Source organism: Drosophila obscura, unplaced genomic scaffold (assembly GCF_018151105.1).
Source record: "Drosophila obscura isolate BZ-5 IFL unplaced genomic scaffold, ASM1815110v1 contig_96, whole genome shotgun sequence".
Lineage (NCBI taxonomy): Eukaryota > Metazoa > Arthropoda > Insecta > Diptera > Drosophilidae > Drosophila > Drosophila obscura.
The window spans coordinates 1,945,111-1,965,388 of NW_024542890.1; the positions used below are offsets into that span (position 1 = coordinate 1,945,111).

A 20,278-nucleotide genomic window follows, 5' to 3' on the forward strand; every position below is an offset into this window, starting at 1 on the left:
AAGCATCTGTTGCATAAGATCTGAGATGAAGACGGGCAGCGATTTGGGATAAACGAGATCCGATTGTCTGCAGCGATATTGGGTGGCGGGTGGTGGGTGATGGGTGGTGCGAGCTTGGAGAGCAAACCTGCAGCTGGTATGCCGAGAGGAAGCGGAAAGAAGAGCCAGCCAAATAATGCTCAAAGATGTTTACTTCTCTGATGGCCTCCCAATCAAAACCTGTCTCTGTTGGGAACTGTCTCTACATCACCAATGCCAACTAGAATACATATCTAATTGACCATGATGGGAACGCAGCCCAACCCATCGCAACTCTTAGCGGCTCCCAAACTACGAGTATTCAAACGCATCGTAACTGTTTTATTTTTCAGCTCTCTGCAAGCCCGATCCGATCCGAGCCAGAGTCCCGGTCGCGGTCTCAAATACCCGTCCTGGAGTCGTGTCACCTGTGAAGTGTAAGCCACCGCTGATCGATCGATGGCTGGACTTTGGCTTCCAACTGGAGGAGTGGGAAAGCTGAATATAAGTTGGGGCTGGGGCTGGTGCTGGGGCTGGACTGCGGGCAATGTTTACCGTTTCAGTTTCAATTGGCATCGCCAGTTGCAATCGACTGGCAAATTTAGCCAAACGGATTCGGCTCGGCATGCGCGGCACGTTGCCGTTCGTTCGTTCGTTCGTTGCCTGGCATGGAAAACTGGCGTCGCATAGCGTCGCGTCGCGTCGCGTTGCATGGAAAACACATCATGGAAAAGCTGCGCATATAAATCGACGCCAGTTGTCAAGATGTCGTCGCCGATGTATCTGTTTTGTCATGGCCATGCGCAGGCTTTTGCTGCCAGGGGGGAATTTCATTACACATTACCATGCTTAAAGCCAGAGTCAGAGTCAGAGCTGGAGTCAGAGTCAGAGCCTGTTGATGTCGAGGCTGACGCTGGTGTCGATCCGCGTCAAGTGAGACGATCCGTTAAGATTCGATGAGAAATTGCCAGGCTGAGCCGATAAGATCGTCAGTAGTCTGCGCCTGCATCGATTAATGCCGCATTAATCCCAAAATGCAAACAAGATGAGGCAGACCCACACCCGCACCCGAGCTTAAAAATATTTTATCAATATTTGGCATTCGGATGTGCTCCACCTGCAACATATGTACATAGTACATAACTATGGCCCCTTTTTGTCGCCGACAGTTCGTGGGCCAGAAGCACAACTCAAAATTCAACATCGACATCGAGTTTTGGGGGGCAATTGAAACGCCTTGCAGTTGTGTGTTAAGCGGCCCGGCCCGGACCGACCCCAGCCGAGCCGAGCCGAGCTGATCTGCGTGCTCATTACGCTCGATAAATGCGGCCGGCCTCGAGCCGATTCGGACGTGTAACGGCCGCCGTCAGAGAAAAAGCGTTCCGCCAAAAAAAAAAAATGCCCCACAGCACGGAGCTGAGGTGAGCCCGAGCTGAGCAAACAGCCCAGCAATAAACTCACAAAGAGCCAAATGAAACTCTTTGAGGTCAGCAATTGAAATATGTTCAATGGCCAGGCAGCAGCAGCGGCAGCGGCTGCCAAAGGGGGATTCAATTAAGTTTTCTATCTCCATGCCAGTGTGTCTGTCTCTGTGGCTTTGTGCGAGTGGGCGGGAGAGTGTGCGAGGGTGAGTGTGCGAGGGAGAGTGTGCGAGGGAGAGTGGAAGTGGGCGCAGGTGATGCTGTTGTGAGTGTGGGTGGGCGGTGCCACAGGTATGCGCATTGTTAACTTGTCAAAATGCAAATGCTGTTGCCAAATTGCTGCCACTACAAATGGGTCAAAACAAAAAACAAACTTACTGCGGGCTCGCCTCTGAGTATGAAGATTTAGATACACTTGCAGGTACATCCATACATACATCCCTCTTCTGGGCTGCTCTGTGAGATATGGTGGCAGGGTATCAAATGATTTGGCTAATCCTTAGTTAGAACTGCAAGAGGATGGAAATTCGAGTCTATCTAAGCTTTGTCATCATCATTTTTGTGCCGAATATACGTACACATTTCTGAGCACGTTTAAAGACATTTATTTTTGTCCGTTTTCGTTATCGATATTATCCCGCTACGGTGTCCGTTGGCGGACTTTGTGCATTGTTAATTTGTCAAAAGGCAAATTCCTTTGCCGAATTGCTGTCAGTGTCCCCCGCAGGCAACATCAGACATCTGACTATACGCTCGCCCGTACATATTTACCCATACAGATATAGGTATAGGTACAGATACAGATACAGATATGTATATGTAGTTGGAGCCTTGCAGAGGACAGAGAGGGAGAGATGGTCACAGAGACACCCAGCCGGGGCACAGAATTGACAGATGCCCAATCCAAAGCTAAAAAACCAAAACCAAACGGTGCCTGGCAGCCGTCTTTGGACGTTCAATGTCCAACAACGCATCAAACGGAGACATTTGGGAGTGTCGCCCGGAGGGGACCTGCCTTGAATTCCACAGCGTAGACAAATAAGTGAGCTTGGGTTGGCTTGGCTTGGCTTGGATTGTTGAAGGCGGAGGCGGCCGCGGACGCGGAGAGTGTGGCGACTGGGAGCAGGAGGACGTGCAGGAGACAGTCAACCGTGCAGGTGAACCACCAGTTTTACATAATCAAATGGCAAATTATTTATGGGAGTTATCGTGCGTGTTGCATGATCAAAATAAATGTGAGACACATTTTTTGGCAGGCAGAACGCTCGAAACAAATGGAATGCGAAAGAGGGGGAACAGCAACGGGATAAATTATGATGGAAATTAAGACAAAGACTTTAGCTTTAGGTAAAATCAGATACAGTTGGGTTGCCAATGCAGAAAAAGTGCAAAGAATTGCATGGGAGAGGAAAATTGAAAGAAAGTCGAGTGGAGATCCACTATAAATAAAACAGAGCTGTCAACAAAATTCCATCTTTGGAAGGCAGTCACGGCTGCAGAGAGGAAGCTTCAAGTTTCATACTTGTTACAGACATATGTACATACCCCCGATTAATGAAATAGACTCAATGTAGGGATTATCTTTGTTTTGTACCTTGCGCTTTCACCGTAATATTTCTTTGTGTTTCATTAGAAGAAATTTTTAGGTCAGAGTGGGCTTCAGAAATTGTACAGCTTTGATATATTTTTATTGCTCTTCTTATGCCGACTTTAGCTACAGGATCGGGGACAGGAATAGCTGCTGGAACTTTCGGCTGGCCTGGCTAAAGGGAGATCGGAGCTAGGGATCGCAAGTAGAATGTTTTGAAGAGCCGAGCACCAGTTTAAAATGTGTTTAATTCTTATATTAGGGCTGTGGCAGTAGTTTCGATGGTTGGATTGGCCTTGCAGGAATCTGTTTTCATATGAGCAAGGCGTAGCCTTTTAAGCAATTTTAATTTGTTATAAGCTAAGCTCTAAGCTTTTTTCAATTTCCCATTATTTAAATATGGAATGGGTGGGGGGGCAACTAGGTGGATAGCAAGTAGCAGAACAAGTTTCTAGTCATGAATTTTATGAATTCCAACATTTTATGTAAATACTATGAAAACTTTCAATAGTAAAAAAACAAACACGTGAAGAAATCTGCGAGAGCCAACAAACTCAATGGGCTCTGGGCTTCAGTACGCCGAGTGAGCAGAAACTCTGAACATTTAGAAATATTAAAAACTAAAAAAAAAGCTTGTACGAATTTTCGTTTGGTTTTTTCATCTCGAAATCAAATGACATGGAAGACCGAATTATAAATTTAATTATTTTAAACGATATGAATAAATTTTTTCAGTAAAGAGTACAATTTATCTATGTAAAAATGTATATAGATAGAGATATAGCGATACGTTCAAACAATGTGCCATAGATAATTCGCAGCAGAACTTTGGCTAAGCTAAGCTTTCGCTTAAACACATCGTACACACATAGGCGCACGTAAAGCTGTACTAAAGCTTCTTGTAAAGTTTTGGAAAATTAGCAAGCTCTGTTGGAGACTGGAATAAACCGTAAGCTTCAGCGCTCAGCCAAGACACAAACCGCGAAGAAAGGTATCCACACGAGTCTCCACTTCAGCGTTGAGCAGCACTGTACCAGACAGCCAGCCCATAGTAAAATGGTTCATAAGGTACAACCAACTCATCGAGCGGAACAATTAGGTATTCTAATTTATATTTTTATTTTTCCGATTTAAAATTTAGTGTGACAGTTTTGAGCTAGAAACATAAATAGGTAAGTTCGTAATTTTCGAGAGCAATAAAAATGTTTTAATATAAAAGAAATCTTTCAATATCGTAATGATAAATGAAACTATAAGTAAATAAAAAAAAAACAATATGGAATGGATGGAATCACGTTATATTCCAGGTAAAAAAACATCCAAAAATATGACTTAATATCCAATATGACGCACACAAGCAGGGAGTTCGCTGAGATGTCCCTACCCAATATAGTTATACCATGCGTTCAAATGCAACACGCGTATAGTGCTGCCGGAATTAGAGTGTCAATACAAGCTAGATTCGCAAGAAAAGTATGAAACAAATGACTAAAGGCGATATTAAATAAGCAACAACTTAGTCTAACATTAAATACAACCCAAAAATGAAATAGCTGGTTTTTATATTGGAAATATATTCATATTCAACATCCTCCTTTGATTTATAAATATTTATAAATAAATAAAATACTTATAAATTATTTTCGGCCTCGGAACAAAATTATTTTGCAAATGAACAATGTTCTCATCACAAATGGCACAAAAAACTAGATCCGACATTTTGTATGCCGCTATTAAATCGAGAAAAGATGCAGTATAAATTCAAAGGTTAAACAAGGTTTAGTTCCACTCTTAAAAATGCTAAATAAAGCCTTAAATTAGTTAAAATGGCCGAAATGGCTGCACTGCACGCATGTTGCTAATATCTGAGCACTGCCCTCTCTTTGCACTCGTCGTCGGCTCTGCTCTCTCGGCTTTTGCTACTTTCTCTCTCTCGGTCGGTGTTATATTGTTGGTGCGGGGGGCGTGGTTCCACCCAAAATGTTGCTTTCAGCATGCTGCGCAATAATCCATCGAGGCAGTGATGCGCAACATGGCAGCAACATTCGAGTTGGACTATGGTCAGATCTCAATTTTCGTTTGTTTTTTCTGACTTTATTCTGATCGATTTTGAGGGTACGAATAACAAAAAAATTGTTTTGTATATTTTTCAGATTTTATATATATATATATATTGTATTTCATATATATTAAAGAAAAGTATACAAAATCAACAACAATTAAATTGAACCTTTATTCAACATATCGTGATTTTGAACCAATATTTCATTTATTTTGTTAATATTTGTTCGTCGACATTCATGGTACATTTTGTGACGGCTGCTACCCCCCACCTTGTTGTCCGAACACACCCTGCCGATGGCTTGCAAGCGCAACATGCGCAACATTCCCGCTTATGTGTGTGGCATGCCATACAAATTTTTGTTCAGGAAAAGAGCGCGCAATTTTTGAATGCTCGTGGAGTCATGTTCGTTGGGAGGTTCGTGAGTCCTTTTGGCCAAAGCATGCCATGATTTTTGCGCAGTTTTCGTGCGGTTTTCGGAGCTAAAGGACGCAGCAGCGGCAGCAACAGCAGCAATAGCAGCATCAGCAGCAAAAAGAGCCACCCGAAGAGGCAGCGTGATAAAGGATAGCAGAGGAGTTGTGGGTCAGTCAATCTCCTTCCCTCTCACATCTTTTCCCCGCATCAAGCGCGGAGGTGGGGGCCAAGGCAGGCCTAGGACAATAGCAGAACAAGCAACCCCATCTGAGGATTAATTTGCTTAAATTTGGCGCGTTTCTTGTGCGACTTTTGTCGCCCTCGCAGCGTGGGTTTGCCTTGCCACGACTTGGGGCGACTCTCGCTCCCCCTCGCCACTCCTCTCCTTGTGGCCGTTGCTCCTGTTATTGTTGCCGCATCACAACAATCACCGTTATGCTCTGTGTCCGTGTCCGTGTTCGCGATTTGGGTTCGGTTCGGTTTTAGTTTTTTTTTGTTCGTGGTGTCGCTGATTGTTTTTTTTGCCCAGTTTTTTGCAGTGTGGCGTGTGAGAAACAATCAAAGACAATATTTTGTGCGAGCGGAAAAGGAATCCATCAAGATAAATAAGAATTGGCATAATACAAGTAAAGCCCGTGCGAAGGTGACAAAAGGGGAAGGTGAGCGGGCCCTTGAGCTCTGCAAGGACCCTTGGATTACCTTGCGGGGCAAGCGGAATCAGCCAGCGAATTCGCCGGCGGTAAGTAGAACACACACAGTATATAATTTCTAGCTATACTACATATGTTTTAGCATTAAGAGGGGATATATTAAACAGACTTATTAACAAGAGATTAATGTAAGATGTGCTGAGACCTTTTATCCAGCCGGGAAATATGATTGCAGCTCTCATGCCTGAACAGTTGCTGTTTTAGTATCTGTCCTTCTGTAAATATGTACATATGTATATGCGGGCAACAAGATTCCGTCATGTTTTCGGAATCTTTAAACTTATGTAATGCTGATATTAAGATTCATTTATGCCGTGAAATCGTGCAGGGACAGACAAAAGTAGTTTCAGGACTCAACGACAGAGTGTCGGGACATCAGAGTTATCCGTTTCTAATGATTTCGCGGTGCTATACAAATCCTATAGCAGAGAGATACATGGTTTAGGGATACATCTATGCACATAGATACATATGTACGTACACATGCGATTACACCTCACCCTTCTTACCATCGTATCATTATGCTCCATATTATCATAATCTTTATTATTGTTTGGCCTTTTTTGCCATTTTTTTATATTTTACTGCATCCTCTCACCCGCACCCTTTGATGTTCGGTTTCCAATAGTTGGCTCAGTGGAAGGGGACTGGGAATGGAGGCGGATTGAGCGGTGGGGGTCGGGTCTTGGGCAGAGTGAGTGATAGGCAAGTTGTTCTGTGGCCGTTGATGTCGACGATGACCGTGATGATGAGAGAATGGAAAGCCTTTGTGCCTGCGTCCGTGCCTGCGCCTGCTTGCGGTTTTTCCCATTTTTCCTTTGGCGAACCTTTTCCTTGGCTTGGGGTTTTTAGGGTCAGGTTCGGGGCTGTGAAATCGAATCATTTTGTAGGCTTTATATTTAATTTGCATGGCCCAGCCGCAACCTAAAAATGGTTCAAAGGATGACGAGCTGGCTGTCCAGCAGGGGAATGCTTCGCCCTCCCCGCTTTCCATTAACGTTGCATACTTCTCTGGGCCAAGGAAGTGGGACGGGGCAGATCTGAGAAAGACCAAAAGGATCCATGTGTCTGACTGGCCAGCAGCCTTAAGAGTGCGACACTTTCCAACATATCACTGAATTAATGGCTGGATGGTTGGGAGGAGTCCCGGGAGGATGGTCGGCCTTCATCCCAGCTGCGTCCAGGGAAATATTTGTACAATGAAAGTTTCTTGGGCAGGGCAATACATACATACACATGCATGCATGTATTTATGTACACGACCGAAAATAAACTCTGCCAGTTAAATCCTGAATATTCTCAACGATTTTTCAATATTTTTGCAAGGTTTAAATTGTTTTTGTCTCTGAAAAAGGGAATAAATGGAGCACGTCCCACAATTGAAAGGCTTAATCATTGTCCTGCAAGAGGGAAATGCATACATATGTACGGCAGTATTTGTTTGGCTTTTCGCCTTCAGTTATTTTGGCCGGACACTCAGGTTTCTTGTTGTGGGAGACAAGCTAAAAACTTCCCAAGAAATTACCTTTTCTTGACTGTTTCTTCTCCTCATTATTTTTGTTTGCTTTGCTTCCTTTGCATTCCTTCAATCTTCCATTTCTTATGATTTATTTTTCATTCTTCTGTTGTTTTCTTTTCCCCTTTATTTACCCATTCGTTTCGTCCTATTAAATTACACGTTAAGCAGCGCTGCAACAAAAAGTTACAATTTTTATTTTTTGCTCCAGATATTTGCAATGCAAAGAAGGACTACTTCCGACTCTTTTCCTATTTTGACCCATTTGATTCTCTTTGAAGTGATTTTAGTGTGTTCAAACCCCACAGACATTTAAATATTTGCGTTGCATTGCGTTTGTGAGGTTAAAACGGAACAAAACATGACGGAAAAGTGTGCCGATAAGTGCTAAGATCTATATACATATAATATAAATGTAGGTATGTACATGCATATGTATGTATGACTAGGATGATACTATGAGAAAAGAGCCATGTCCGTCTGCCTGTCTTTGAGCCAAATAGTCTCTCAGTTGGTTTTTGATGTGCAGACCACAATCGAACTGCTACTATATACATATATGTACATATGTACATGTATGTTTGTACATAAATATGTATGCATTTCTGTATGTACATAGCTAATAAACGAATTAGTTTTATGTAGGTCTTCGGACTTCGAAGCTTCATAGTCCTTGTGGGTTTTCGTATGATTTCGTTTGTTTCTTGGTCTGGAGCATGCAATATTACGTGGTTTTAAAATGTGGTTTCTCACTCTAGGTAGGGCGAATCTCCGGCAGAAGCTGAGGGAGATACAGCGAGAGGTAAAGCCCAAGAAGCCAAGCTTGAAGCAGATCAGATCCAGCAAACAAGGGACACAAGCATCACAGACTGAAAGCAGTGCAAGCAGTGAAAGCAGTGCAGAGCCGTGCAAGCCGTGCAAGCAGTGCCAGCATCACCGTCGCCATTCGCCTCCCATTAAGTGCCAAGAGCGAGAAAGGAAAGAAAGAAAGAAAGGAAGGAAGGTTTCTCCCTTTCTTAACAACACACTTGTAAGCCAAAAAAGACAACGAGGCTGGCGCTGGCCCCAGGGCAGCAGAGGCAGTAGCAGCACCGACAGAGCCGCGACGCTGCAGCGGCGACAGAGCAATTGAGCGAAACCAGCAACAGCTGCAGCGACGCTTGCGGGAGGGGCACGCGCACGCTCACTGATGGCAGAGAAGATGCTGAAGATGATGATGATGATGATGTTGATGCCAGTCAGCCTCAAGAGCCACAACACAATGCCAAGTGCCAACAACAGCAACAACAACAGCAACAAGAGCAACAACAGTAGCTACAGCAAGCAGAGCAAAAGGGAAAATTAAGTGCCAAAGGCAAAAACAGCCAACAGATTTTCGCCAGCGAAGCAAACTCAAAAACTAAATTTACATAACAAAACAAGACAAGAAGAAGAAGCAGCAGCAGCAGAAGCAGCAGGATAAGCAGTACAGATATAGCCTCCCGAAAACGCAATCAGGAGACGCCAACAGCAGCCACAGCAGAGCCACCCATTCGCCGCGGCAACCGCAGCAGCATGTCAACTGCGCTGGGCGCCAGCAGAGGGCGTGGCAGCCAGGGAAGCACCTTGTGGGTGCTCCTCCTGCTGGCCACGACCGCCCTCAGCAGCAGAGCAGCGCCCACAGCGGAGGTAGTGGTGGTGGTGCAGCCTCAGTCCGCTAGCCACGGCCTGCAGGGCTCAGGGCCCGCCCTGATTGTGAAGCCACCCACCACCAACGCAGCACCGAAAGCAGGCGGCAGCAGCAGCAGCATCACCGAGCTGCCAGAGGTTACCAGAAGACCAGAGTTGGAGAACAAAGTGCCAAAAGCAACCACCAAACCACCAGCCATTTTTACAAGCGATACTGGCACCACCAGCACCACCAGCACCACCAAGACCCCACTTACAGGCAATGCAACAACTGAAAGAGCACCACCAACAAGAGCTGAGAGCGATGATCACCTGGTACAGCCACCGGCGGTGCTGCAGCTGATGGACTTGGAGCACACAGAAGCGCCGCCCATGAACAGCGGACACGACGGCCTCAAGCTGACCAGAAAGAAGCAGCTGCAGCAGCAGCATTTCCCCACACCAGTCACCACTTCACCCACCGTGGAGTCCAATACCAGACCGAGCAGCACCACCAGAACCACCCCAACAACAACAACGACAACGGCGACAACCGCAATTGAATCAGAAATGGAAAGGATCCCAATCCCAACCAGCAGCAGCAGCAGCAGTGCGAGCACCACCCCTGGCATCACCAAGCAACCAGCAACTCCCAGCCCCACTTCCAGCTTCAGTTTGAGTGGAACTGGGCCGCCAGCCCTGCTGCCCGTGCACAATGGGTACTTGGGTCCGATTTTCATGGGCGAGAAAACGTTTGCTGTGGTGCACCCGCTGAAGAAGCCGCAGCCAGCCAACCACCTGCACGTGGCCTCGATCGAGTCGCAGCTGCGCAACGGACGTATTGTTGAGATCCTGGCGCCGACGTCACTGCTCGAGCAGAAGACAGAGCCAAGTAGCACCAGCACCAGCACCACCACAGCCACACCCACACCCGATCCAGCCTCCCTGTCATCGATTTCGGTTCTGTCTACCACGGTTTTCCAGGTACCTGAGACGCAGACCAGCACAACTCGTCTGCCCATGAGCAGTGGCCTGGTGGAGCTCTCCGGGCCGGCGCCCCCGCGCACCGAGTCCAAGATCTCGGACATACAAATAGAGGTGTACGACTCCACAGTGGACTCCATTGTGGCATCCACGAACTTCCGCGACAACGAGGGCTACTATCCGCCGCAAGTGGAGTCGGGCGCGGACACCACCGGGCCGCCTCGACCACCCCGACCGCCAGTGGGGCCGCCACAGGAGCGGTTCACCCAGTATGTGATCGATCGGGCCGATGTCTCGACCCAGCCCGCCTCGGGTGGCTCGCCCCTGGGCAAGCCCGAGCCGGCGGCCATTGAGATCCACATCAACGTGTCGGAGGCCTTTGGCAGCGAGAGCGAGGATCTGGAGTTCTCCTACCGCCAGCCGCAGCCGCAGCTGAAGCCGAGCAAGCACAGCGACGAGATTCTCGTGGTGGAGATCATCGACAGCGCCAATGGGGACAACAGCAGCACAGAGAGCTCGTCGAGTGGCGAGCACATCAACCCGATATTCACCTTCCGTTCGGACAATGTGGCCAATGCCCCGCCGCCGGTGCGGCCGCCCCAGCTCCAGGATGCGGATGAGCTCTTTATGGCGGACCTCAAAGAGGGCGAGGGTATGCCACGAATACCGCCACCGCCGCCACCACCGCCCCCACGGAAGCCCAGCATCGATCGGGACTCTGACACGATCTTCTACATCTCCAACACGGAGGTGAAGGTGGGCGAATCCCTGCCCACGGGCAGTCCTGCAAGCGATCAGGTCCAGCAGCAGCGCAAGTTCCAGCTGGAGAACCAGTTCTTCCCTGCCAGCTACGTGATGGAGCAGCAGCAGCAGCAGCAACAGCAACAGCAAAGATCCGCGCTAGCAACACCTCGATACGAGGAGGACATTATTCTATCGCCGCTGCACAATAGCGCCGATGCTTTGAAGATCTTCCGCAGTACGGGTCCGAGCAGCGGCGACGGAGCACCACCCCTGGATGTCACCTATGTGGGGGAGTCGGTCATCGAAGTGGAGCAGCAGCCTCCGAGTGCAAGCACCACCCAGGCACCACCCTTGGGCGGAGGCAGTGGCAGCGGCAGCGGCAGCTCACCCCAGTCGGACATCATCATTCAGCCGGCCGTGCTGCCTGATCTGGCCATTGGAGTGCCCGTGATCGGGGAGCTGCCGCCACAGATCGAACTGAAGGAGATCGACTATATGCCCGGAGAGCTGGGTGGGATGGGCATCTACGAGAACGACATTCAAAGCAACAGCATCGGCATAGGCATGGGCGTCGACAGTGATCCGGATGTGATCGAGAGCTCCATCCAGTATGGAGGAGATCTCATCGATGACGGGGCAGGCGGCGGCTTCGATGGCGTTGAGGGCTCCTATCCCTTCGACAGCCCTGCGCATCGCCAGTTGCAGGATAGCGACGCGCCGGGTGACGCCGGACAGGATCATCTGCCCCGCCACTCGGGCGCCAGTCACCTGCACCGCGAGCAACTGCCCATGGCGGAGCTTGGAAACGCCACTCTGCTGCAGCACAGCGATAACGGTTCGGTTGGGGGAGAGTCTGGCTCAGGATCCGTCTCGGCCATGGCCCCTCTCCTCTCCAGCAGTGCTGGCAGTGGGCACGCAATAAGCAATGCCACAGCCCTGTCCGAGAGCCCTCTGGACGACTTTGATGGTGAGTACCTCTAAGGATAGTGGAGGGGATTCTTATTTGCATTTGCATTTGCATTTGTTTATTTTTGTATTATTTTCCAATTGCAGGCTACCTGAATCTTTTCGCCGTCTCCATGGGTCTCATCATTGTCATTCTACCCTCGGCCCTGCTGATCTCCATGTACTGTGCCATTCGGTAAGCATTCGGGACTATAGTTGGCCATTAAGTGCTGTCGAATTAATTAATAGTGGTAGTGGTGGTGGTCTGAAGGAACTACCACAGAGACCTAATGATCTTGCCTCCTGAGGAATCTCTTGAGCAGAAACTGGGCTGCGGATAGTTATTCCAGTATTCCATTCGAGGCCAAAAACGCGACTGTACTTATTATTTTTGTATGGCTTTTACTAATTAAAGTGTAAATTCGAATGCAATCGGATTTATGCTAATTGAAATGAACGTGATTGCAGTGTCATAAATTATGATTTAATTTTATTTTGTTTCTTAATTTGATTTACTATTTGGAAGCAATTAAAAATGATAATTTGGGGATTTCAAATTCAATTCCTGCCGCCGATTGTACTCGACACTTGTGCTCTTCAGGGCTGGCGGGGGGGGGGGGGTGGGGCTAATTGGTTACACTTCGTGCGGCGCCTAATCAGCTTAGACAGCGTTGTCGTCCACAAATCAAAAATAATTGCAAGGCATTGCCATCAAAGTGCCCGAGAGCCGGGAGGGGAGAAGCTCAGCCAAATCCAGCATCAAATGCGAGCAGCATGGGGAGCCAGCTTAGACGGGTGTGGGTGGGTCTTAGCCTTGGGAAATTCCTCAACCCTCAACCATCCGTCTTATTTCCTGTTCGGTTGAAAGGATTCCGACACAGTTTTTGCTCGAATTTGTTGCCTACTTGTGAGGGCCAGGAGAATGCACTCAATTTAAAGCAATTTGCCGCCACCTGACCCCAGTCCTAACCCTCACGGTAACCGCCCAACCACACAAGCCACCCCTATGCCTGCGTATGCTGCAGCTAAGGCGTGGCAAATCGCATTTATCAGCTTCACCCGTGGCATTTTATTTCTCGCATTGCCAGCGACAGACAGCAGAAGGCGAGCAGCAGCAGCAACAACAAAACATTGACAAATCTGTGACGGCGACGGGGGACGCTACGGTGGATGGCCCTACTGGAGTGGCTGAGTGGCTGAGGGGCTGAGGGGGAGAGTGACTGACGCAATGCCAGGAACGCACATCCTCCATCATGGTGGCCTTCAGCATCCACACACACAAACAGATATAAATCTTAAGCACACCACCTAAATGCGAATTGCTTCGAGGGAAGCTACTTCTGTGGATGTGGATGTGGATGGAGAATACATATGTGCATGTGAGCATGATGGGTACTCAATGGGAGTAGCTGTGGGAGTTTAGGATTAGAGAGCGCAGCCCCAAAAATGAAGGAGCAACAAATCAACGCGGCGGAATCGGCGAGGCCGGAAGCGGAAGTCGCCACACGCACACAAAACACACTCTTGGAGCAGACACATCTACATCCACAGCCACATCTACAGATGATGTAGCAGACAGAAGCTAACAAGGCAGGCTGTTTGAGAGAGGTGCTTCAGCTTTAGCTTCCAGCTTCCAGGTCCTTCTCCTCATTCCCATTCCTTGAAGCCGCAGGAGAAACGCATAAAACGGCAAATGGTAGCCGCAAACGTTGCCAGTTTGTTATCCGCCAAGCCACGCCACGCCACCCAACCGTCAATGACCTTACAGCACGCCCATTCCCCCCAAAAAATGCTACCAGCGACGAAAAGCCAGAGCCTCAATAAAAAGGAAATACACAATTTATTTCCCTTATTTCTTTCTTGTTGGGCAGGACACGGCGGGCAGGACACTGCGTGTGTGCGGTAGGAAATTGCACAATAAACTCTCGAGACGAGAAATTAGTTGTGCGTGTGGCAACTTGAAGTTCGTTGAGTGGCAATAGCACTGCGCGGCAGTCAGGGCAACGACAATGGCGCGGCTGCTCTACGCGAATGAAAAAGTCTGGCGAAAATTTGTATTATTTAAGCGAAGAATATAATAAGAACTGCATGCAAGAGAAAGGGGAAATCAAAGAGGGGCGACTCTGTTGAACCCATAGCCAGACCTAGTCAGCCACGATCCAACGCTGCTGAGAGGGAGAGAATACTTATTTTATGTACAAATATTATTCTCCACTTTGTAGAGTCCATCCTCCTTTGTGTAGTGGGGGTATACATACATGTGTATGTACGTGTGTATGTATGGAGTATACTGATTGGGCAATTGTAGGCGGGCGCCACAAAGTAGGCAACAAAATGTTAATTTGAGTCGCGGCATCATTAGAAATGCATTGGATTTTAGAAAGTCTGGCTGAACGGCAGCGGGCGGTGCTTAACAGCTTTCGCACCTCAACCCGGGCACACGCAACCGCCACCACCTCAGCATCCCCACTCATTCCATCCCTCTCACTCACCCACACACTGACTGTCTCTCGCTCTCTCCTCTTTGCAGTTATATGCTGAACAAAAACGCTAGAAAGGGACTGTGCGGCGCCCGTAACGATGACAGCGAACAGGGCACGGACTCCAAAAATGAGGTAAGTCGTTCATCGAGAGCAAAGTCGAATTAGCTGTGAGCTGTCTCTTTCGGTAGATGAAAATTGTAAAATTTAAACGCAAATGCCATCAGCGAGTGCCCTAAACTTAGTCCCGTCCCAAGCTGCCACGGATGCACTGCCACAGCCACAGCCACAGCCACAGTCCCTGTCCCTCACCCAGTCCCAGTCCCATCCACAGTCCCAGTCTTGCACTTTTCCAGAGCTTTCAACAAAATGAAACAAGGGCAGAAATTTCCGCTGGTAACCGAAGCGGAGGCCAGAACAAATTTAAACTTTTACTGCAGTTAAAGATGGGCTTTCAATGCTGAAACTGAACCCGAAACTGGATGTTTTTTGGGGGGAAATTAAATAAAATTGCTTCACTTAATGCTTGCGTGGGTGGCTGCCTATGAGCTGGAGAGTTTCCTTTGGAGTATTCTCTTATGTGTGTGTGGAAGCAAGCGAGTATATACAACGTATATGTTTTTTATTTGTGAAGGAGAAGGTTAAGAGTGTGTATTGGATTTCACTTTGGTCTATACAGATGTACATACATATGTGTGTAAAATGGTGAAAAATATAAAGATATTATGTGTCTATGTCGTAGATGTATGGGTACGGAAAACAACGCCACGAATATCGAACGTATCTGTTTGAAGGTTTCAATTGGGTTCAATATTAGGCAAAATCTTTTTTTGTATTAAATATTCTTAGATTATAATGCTATCCCCAGATGTATCGACACATGTAGGTTGTATAGGTAATACACCTTTGCCTTTGCTACCCACCGTACTGAGAGCCTGCCTTTCCATCTGCCTCTTGCAGTCAACTCTCTCGGCCACCTCTACAGCATCGTCTGGCTCCGCATCCGCCTTCGCATCCGTGTCGAACACCGCCACCACGTCCTCCTGTTCGTATCCCAGGCCATCGACCAGTGAGAAGTCCAGTGTGGGCCATCGTCTGGGCTCGGGTCTAGAGCATCTCGAGTTTCAATTCGAGATGCCCGACATCTGGGGGACTGGCACTGGCACTGGCAGCGATGAGGGCAGTGGTGACTGGAGTGATGTCATCGCACCCAGTGGCTCCGTCACCAAGATGACGCTCAAACATAATCATCTCATTGTTGTCACTGAAGAGCGACACGTAAGTCAGTTCGTTAGCAGCTGATCAGCTGATCAGCCGATCAGCTATCCCGCGTGCCGCGTGCCGTCTCTCTTTCGCACAGTCTATCCTATATTGTATGTAGTTGTTGTCGTCTCTGAGTGTGCTTTTCCCAAAGACAGGCAGCACACAGCTGTGGGGGAGAGCTGGGTGTCTAGTTTATGGTGTCTTGTGTGGACTGGAGTGAACGGGAATTCATGCATAGTAAAGTGCGTTATGTGAATGGGAACTACTTAGTTAACTTCATACAGATGTAATGCACTTAACTCTGAATGGGACTTCCATTAGACTTCGGTTTGCTTGGACTTATTTGCGGAGTGAATTGTTCTGGCAGAAATAAAACATTGGAATACACCTGATTCGGTTAAGGGGCATTAATAGTTATCACTGCAGATCCCTTTGCAATCATTCACGAGGCTCCAGTTCCGATAGCGCCATTAGCTAGCAACGCTCTCTTCCTACACATGTATAGATTTCTCTTTCTCTCTCTGTCTGTCTGTCTGTGTGTTGTGCGCTTGCGTGTGTGTTGTCTGCATTTTGTTGTTGTTTGTTAGTTGCGTGTTCTCCTGTCTAAGTGTTGCTGTCTCTTTTCCCACATGCACTCTGGTGGTCTCGCTCTCTCGCGTTCGTTCTCGCGTTCTTCATTGATGTACTTTGTTTGCTGTGTGTGTTGATTCCTGCCTGCTCTTCCTTACGTGTTCTACCTATACTATAAGTGGCTCTCCCACACTTCTATTCCTATTCCTCTCTCTCTCTCTGTCTGTTCCATTTCCATTTCCCTGTTCATCTCTCCATTTAGGTTCATGCCTAAACCCTGACCTTCAGACTACTTTAACATCTGTGTGTCACTCTCTCCTCTCCTCTCCTCTCCACTCCTCGCCTTCTTTTCCATTTGTATATTTCTCTCATTTAAACTTGAGTATTTGCTGTTCTCGTATCCTCCTGTCAGCTCCTTGAGCCATCTTAAATTGATCACCCCTCATATATATTTCTAAACATTTGGTGTTCTTGTACTCTTTATTCCAATCTGATCCCCCCCCTACCCCTTTCAACGAAACTTGTTTGTCCTGGCGTGGGCCTGGGAGTGTCTATCAGCTCATAGTGGGGACCTGCGGGCCTTCATATGCCAGACAGCTTTGATTCAGCAACGAAGCAACAGCCAAGTGTCGTCCATTTGTCACCCGGAGGTCCCAAAATCCAGCAACAGCAACCCAAAAATATCCATCTAGCTGTGTGTGTTGTGTGTGTATTGGTGTTATGGCATTATTGTACTATGAGCATCCTTGAGTGGGTGGCCAAGGCGTCTGTGAGCATGTCACAAGCATATGCAAATGCAATTTTCGACACTTTCCGCATGGCAGCCACCCGATTTGTCTGCTCTGTCACCTCCTCTGCCATCACCCAGTCCAGTGTCTGTCTCCCTCCTCTCCTCTCCACCCCTACTCTATCTCTTCCTTGCTGTTGTCGTAGCTGACTGCATGTTGTTGATGCAATTGCTTTTGGTTGCTTGCCATCCATCCCACCATCAACCATTTCACCAGCCATTCAATCCTCACTATCGTTCGCAGGACATCTCGAGAAACGCGCGCGAGACAAAGATGCACACGGACAAGGATGGGGTTTTCGTTGTGGAAGTGGCGCGCGGCATCGACTCCAAGCAGGCGGCTGACATCCCCGGCGCCGCCCTCGAGACAACCGATCTGCCCTTCGACACCAAGCTTCAGCTTCAGCAGGCCAACGGTCTGCAATTGCTGGACGAGCAGACGCTTCCGCCCAGCCACGAGCAGGTCCAGATCCATGCCCCACCCAGCGATTTCACCAATCCCATCTTGCCGCAGGCCAATCCCACGGGTGCAGTTCTCCATCTCATCGAGGAGGCGGAGGAGCAAATGCTGGAGGATGCTGCCAGGACACCGCAGGAGGAGGCTACCGCTGATCTCGCCCAAACTGGACTCTCCCAGTCGGATCTCAGCTCCACCTCATCGACCGATTCCAACAAGCGCTACTCCTACGGCAACCAGGAGCTATACGTCATCGAGCAACCTGGATATGCCACCAGTTCCCCCACAGCCCAGCCAATTTTAGCATCAATCAGGCCCAAGGAGCCTGTCGAGGATGACGATGACCAAGACGCAGAGAGGGCAGAGGCAGAGCCAGAAGGGGCGCAGAAGGGGGAGCAAAAGGACCGGACTGCAGCTTTGGACACCCAAAAACCCGAGTCAAAGATCGACGGTGAGGAACAGAACGAGCAGATGACAGATCCACAGCAGAAGACAGACCCGGAGCTGGCCACAGAGCATAAGTCGGATGCGGAGATAAAGCCGATTCCTGAACAGGAGATGCAGGGCAAGCCTGATCCAGTGCCGGAGACACAGTCGGATACAGTCCAGCTTGAGCTGAAGATAGAAGCCAAGCCGGAACAGGAACTGGAACCGGAACAGGAACCGCAAACCGTAGCTGAAATGGAGCCCGAACCCGAGCCGGAGCCCGAGCCCGAAAATAATTACGACAGTCTCATGAGTCTGCCGGCCCCACCATCCACAGAGGAGATCAAAGAGCTGAACGATTTCTCGCTCATCGAGTCGAATCAATTGGACTCTCTGCCCCCACCCCCACCACCACCGCTAGCCGAAGCCGAGGCCGACGCCGACGCCGACGGCGACTCCACCAATGGAAAGCCAGAGAAGGAAGCTGAGAAGGAGAAAGATGGGACTGTACTGAAGTCGCAGGCTATCATCAGCAATGGAAATGGGAACGGAATGAGTAAGGTGTCCGCCGTCAACAGTGGTGCAGAGGAGCCGGCCACCCTGACGCCGCCCGCTTCACCACCGTCGCCACAGTCGCCGACCACAGGCGGAATCTATGGCTCCAACGGCCTCCCCAATGGCCTCCATGCCCTGGCTGTGGTCGATGTAAACGGCAGTTAAGAAATGCCAGGTAAGAGCAAAGATATAACAGACGATCCCAGCTGTTAGAGAGCAGCAGGAACGGCAACAGAGGAAGAGGGTTTTTTTTTTTTTTTGCATCGGACCTCCTAGAGATCTCCCCAGACCGCGAATAGTTCCCTCTAGGGTGTAAGGAAGACTAGAAATACTTAAGAGATAATATCCCAAACTGTGGCAAAGAACAAACCGAACCCCGAACGGGCAAGGTGAACGATTTAAATTAATAAAAATATACAAGCAAAAACACAGAAGATGAAAAACAAAAAAACACAAAACTAAAAACTAATGAAATAAGGGATATTTCCAATTTACAGTTTGTTGATTTTCAAATATTACGAATAACAATTACACGCGATTAATACTCGCATAAATAAATCATATTTAATTGATTGTCTATTTGCGGCTGACCCAAACACTGGTCCCTCCCCCCCACCCCACGCGAACCCCAAAAAAAAACCACCTCCATGCCCACTCTTCACAACTTTTGCGGGGAGGTGAACGGCTAGCGCGTATTTAAATGTCTATCCTTACCATAGCAACTAAAATGAAATCGAAAACCAAAACAAAAATAGAATATTAAACAGAAATATCCATACGATCTATGAAGTAAGCAAACGATTAAGAGTGGGGGAAAAATGTTGTAATGAAAACTGGCAGATATAAATGGAAACCGATAAGGTCAAATAAACATTGGCGAAACAAAACCATTCGAAACGAAGCAGAATAATGACACACATACACACTCGTGTGTAATAATGCATAATTAATTAGTTTTAATCATTTACACACAGAAATGCCAAATGCTAATGAATGAAACACAATTGTAGCGGAGTTATTAGTACATGTATTGCATTGCCAGACTTTAAAGGGTGCTCTGTGTCCGGACAACAACTCAAAAAGAGCTCAGTTCTGTCAGAGGTTACCATAGTGCATAGTGCAATTAGTTTTGCTGGAATTTAATTTGTTCACTCTAAATGTTCGTGTAATATTCGGAACGATCAAAACGTAAGCTCAGAGTGGTAAGAACTTGGAGTTTGAAAATTGGCTAGGTAACTTACGAGTCGTAGTCTGAGCTGTAGCTCTTACAATGAATTGGTTTCAATGGGGCTCCCAATGTTAGGCAAATTTTCAATATAAATTCACGAATATTTCAGAGTTCCTTAATTTTTCGGGAGTATCCCTGCAGTATCCTTGGGCTTAGCTGCATTCATTAATTGGACTGGGCACAGAGCACTGTAGAATAGTCGTATATCGCGACTATGGCTATCCGATATGTCTATTTTTCCCGTTTCCCGTTTCCCGTTTCCCGTCTCCCCTTGCCCATCCCAATTCACTTGATAGACACAATTTACAATGAGAGACAAACGAACCATTTATATAGAACGCCCATGCGGGTGATTGCGGCAGAGAGTACTTATGGGATGTATGTATGTAACCCGCAACACAAGAAAAGCCAAGTTAGTTCTAGTAATAGTCGATATATCACTATATATGTATGTATATTT

The 20,278-nt window shown here is 47.8% G+C and overlaps 1 protein-coding gene and 1 long non-coding RNA gene across 3 annotated transcripts; both read left to right on the forward strand.

The window, feature by feature from the left end:
• The first annotated feature begins 5,488 nt into the window (after positions 1-5,488).
• Positions 5,489-8,960, forward strand: LOC121405446. 2 transcript variants are annotated; one of them, XR_005968564.1, is made up of 3 exons: positions 5,489-5,506; positions 6,036-6,245; positions 8,491-8,960. It is a non-coding gene; the product is annotated as an uncharacterized LOC121405446 (long non-coding RNA). The 2 variants fall into 2 exon arrangements; XR_005968563.1 differs by lacking the exon at positions 5,489-5,506 and adding an exon at positions 5,535-5,674.
• Positions 8,961-9,016: 56 nt separating this feature from the next.
• LOC111077310 lies at positions 9,017-19,881 on the forward strand. The gene is made up of 4 exons (XM_022371528.2): positions 9,017-12,074; positions 12,161-12,248; positions 14,583-14,667; positions 17,397-19,881. The coding sequence occupies exons 1-4, from the start codon at positions 9,287-9,289 to the stop codon at positions 18,753-18,755; spliced, it is 4,320 nt and encodes a 1,439-aa protein (XP_022227220.2). The 5' UTR covers positions 9,017-9,286; the 3' UTR covers positions 18,756-19,881.
• The last annotated feature ends 397 nt before the right edge of the window (positions 19,882-20,278 follow it).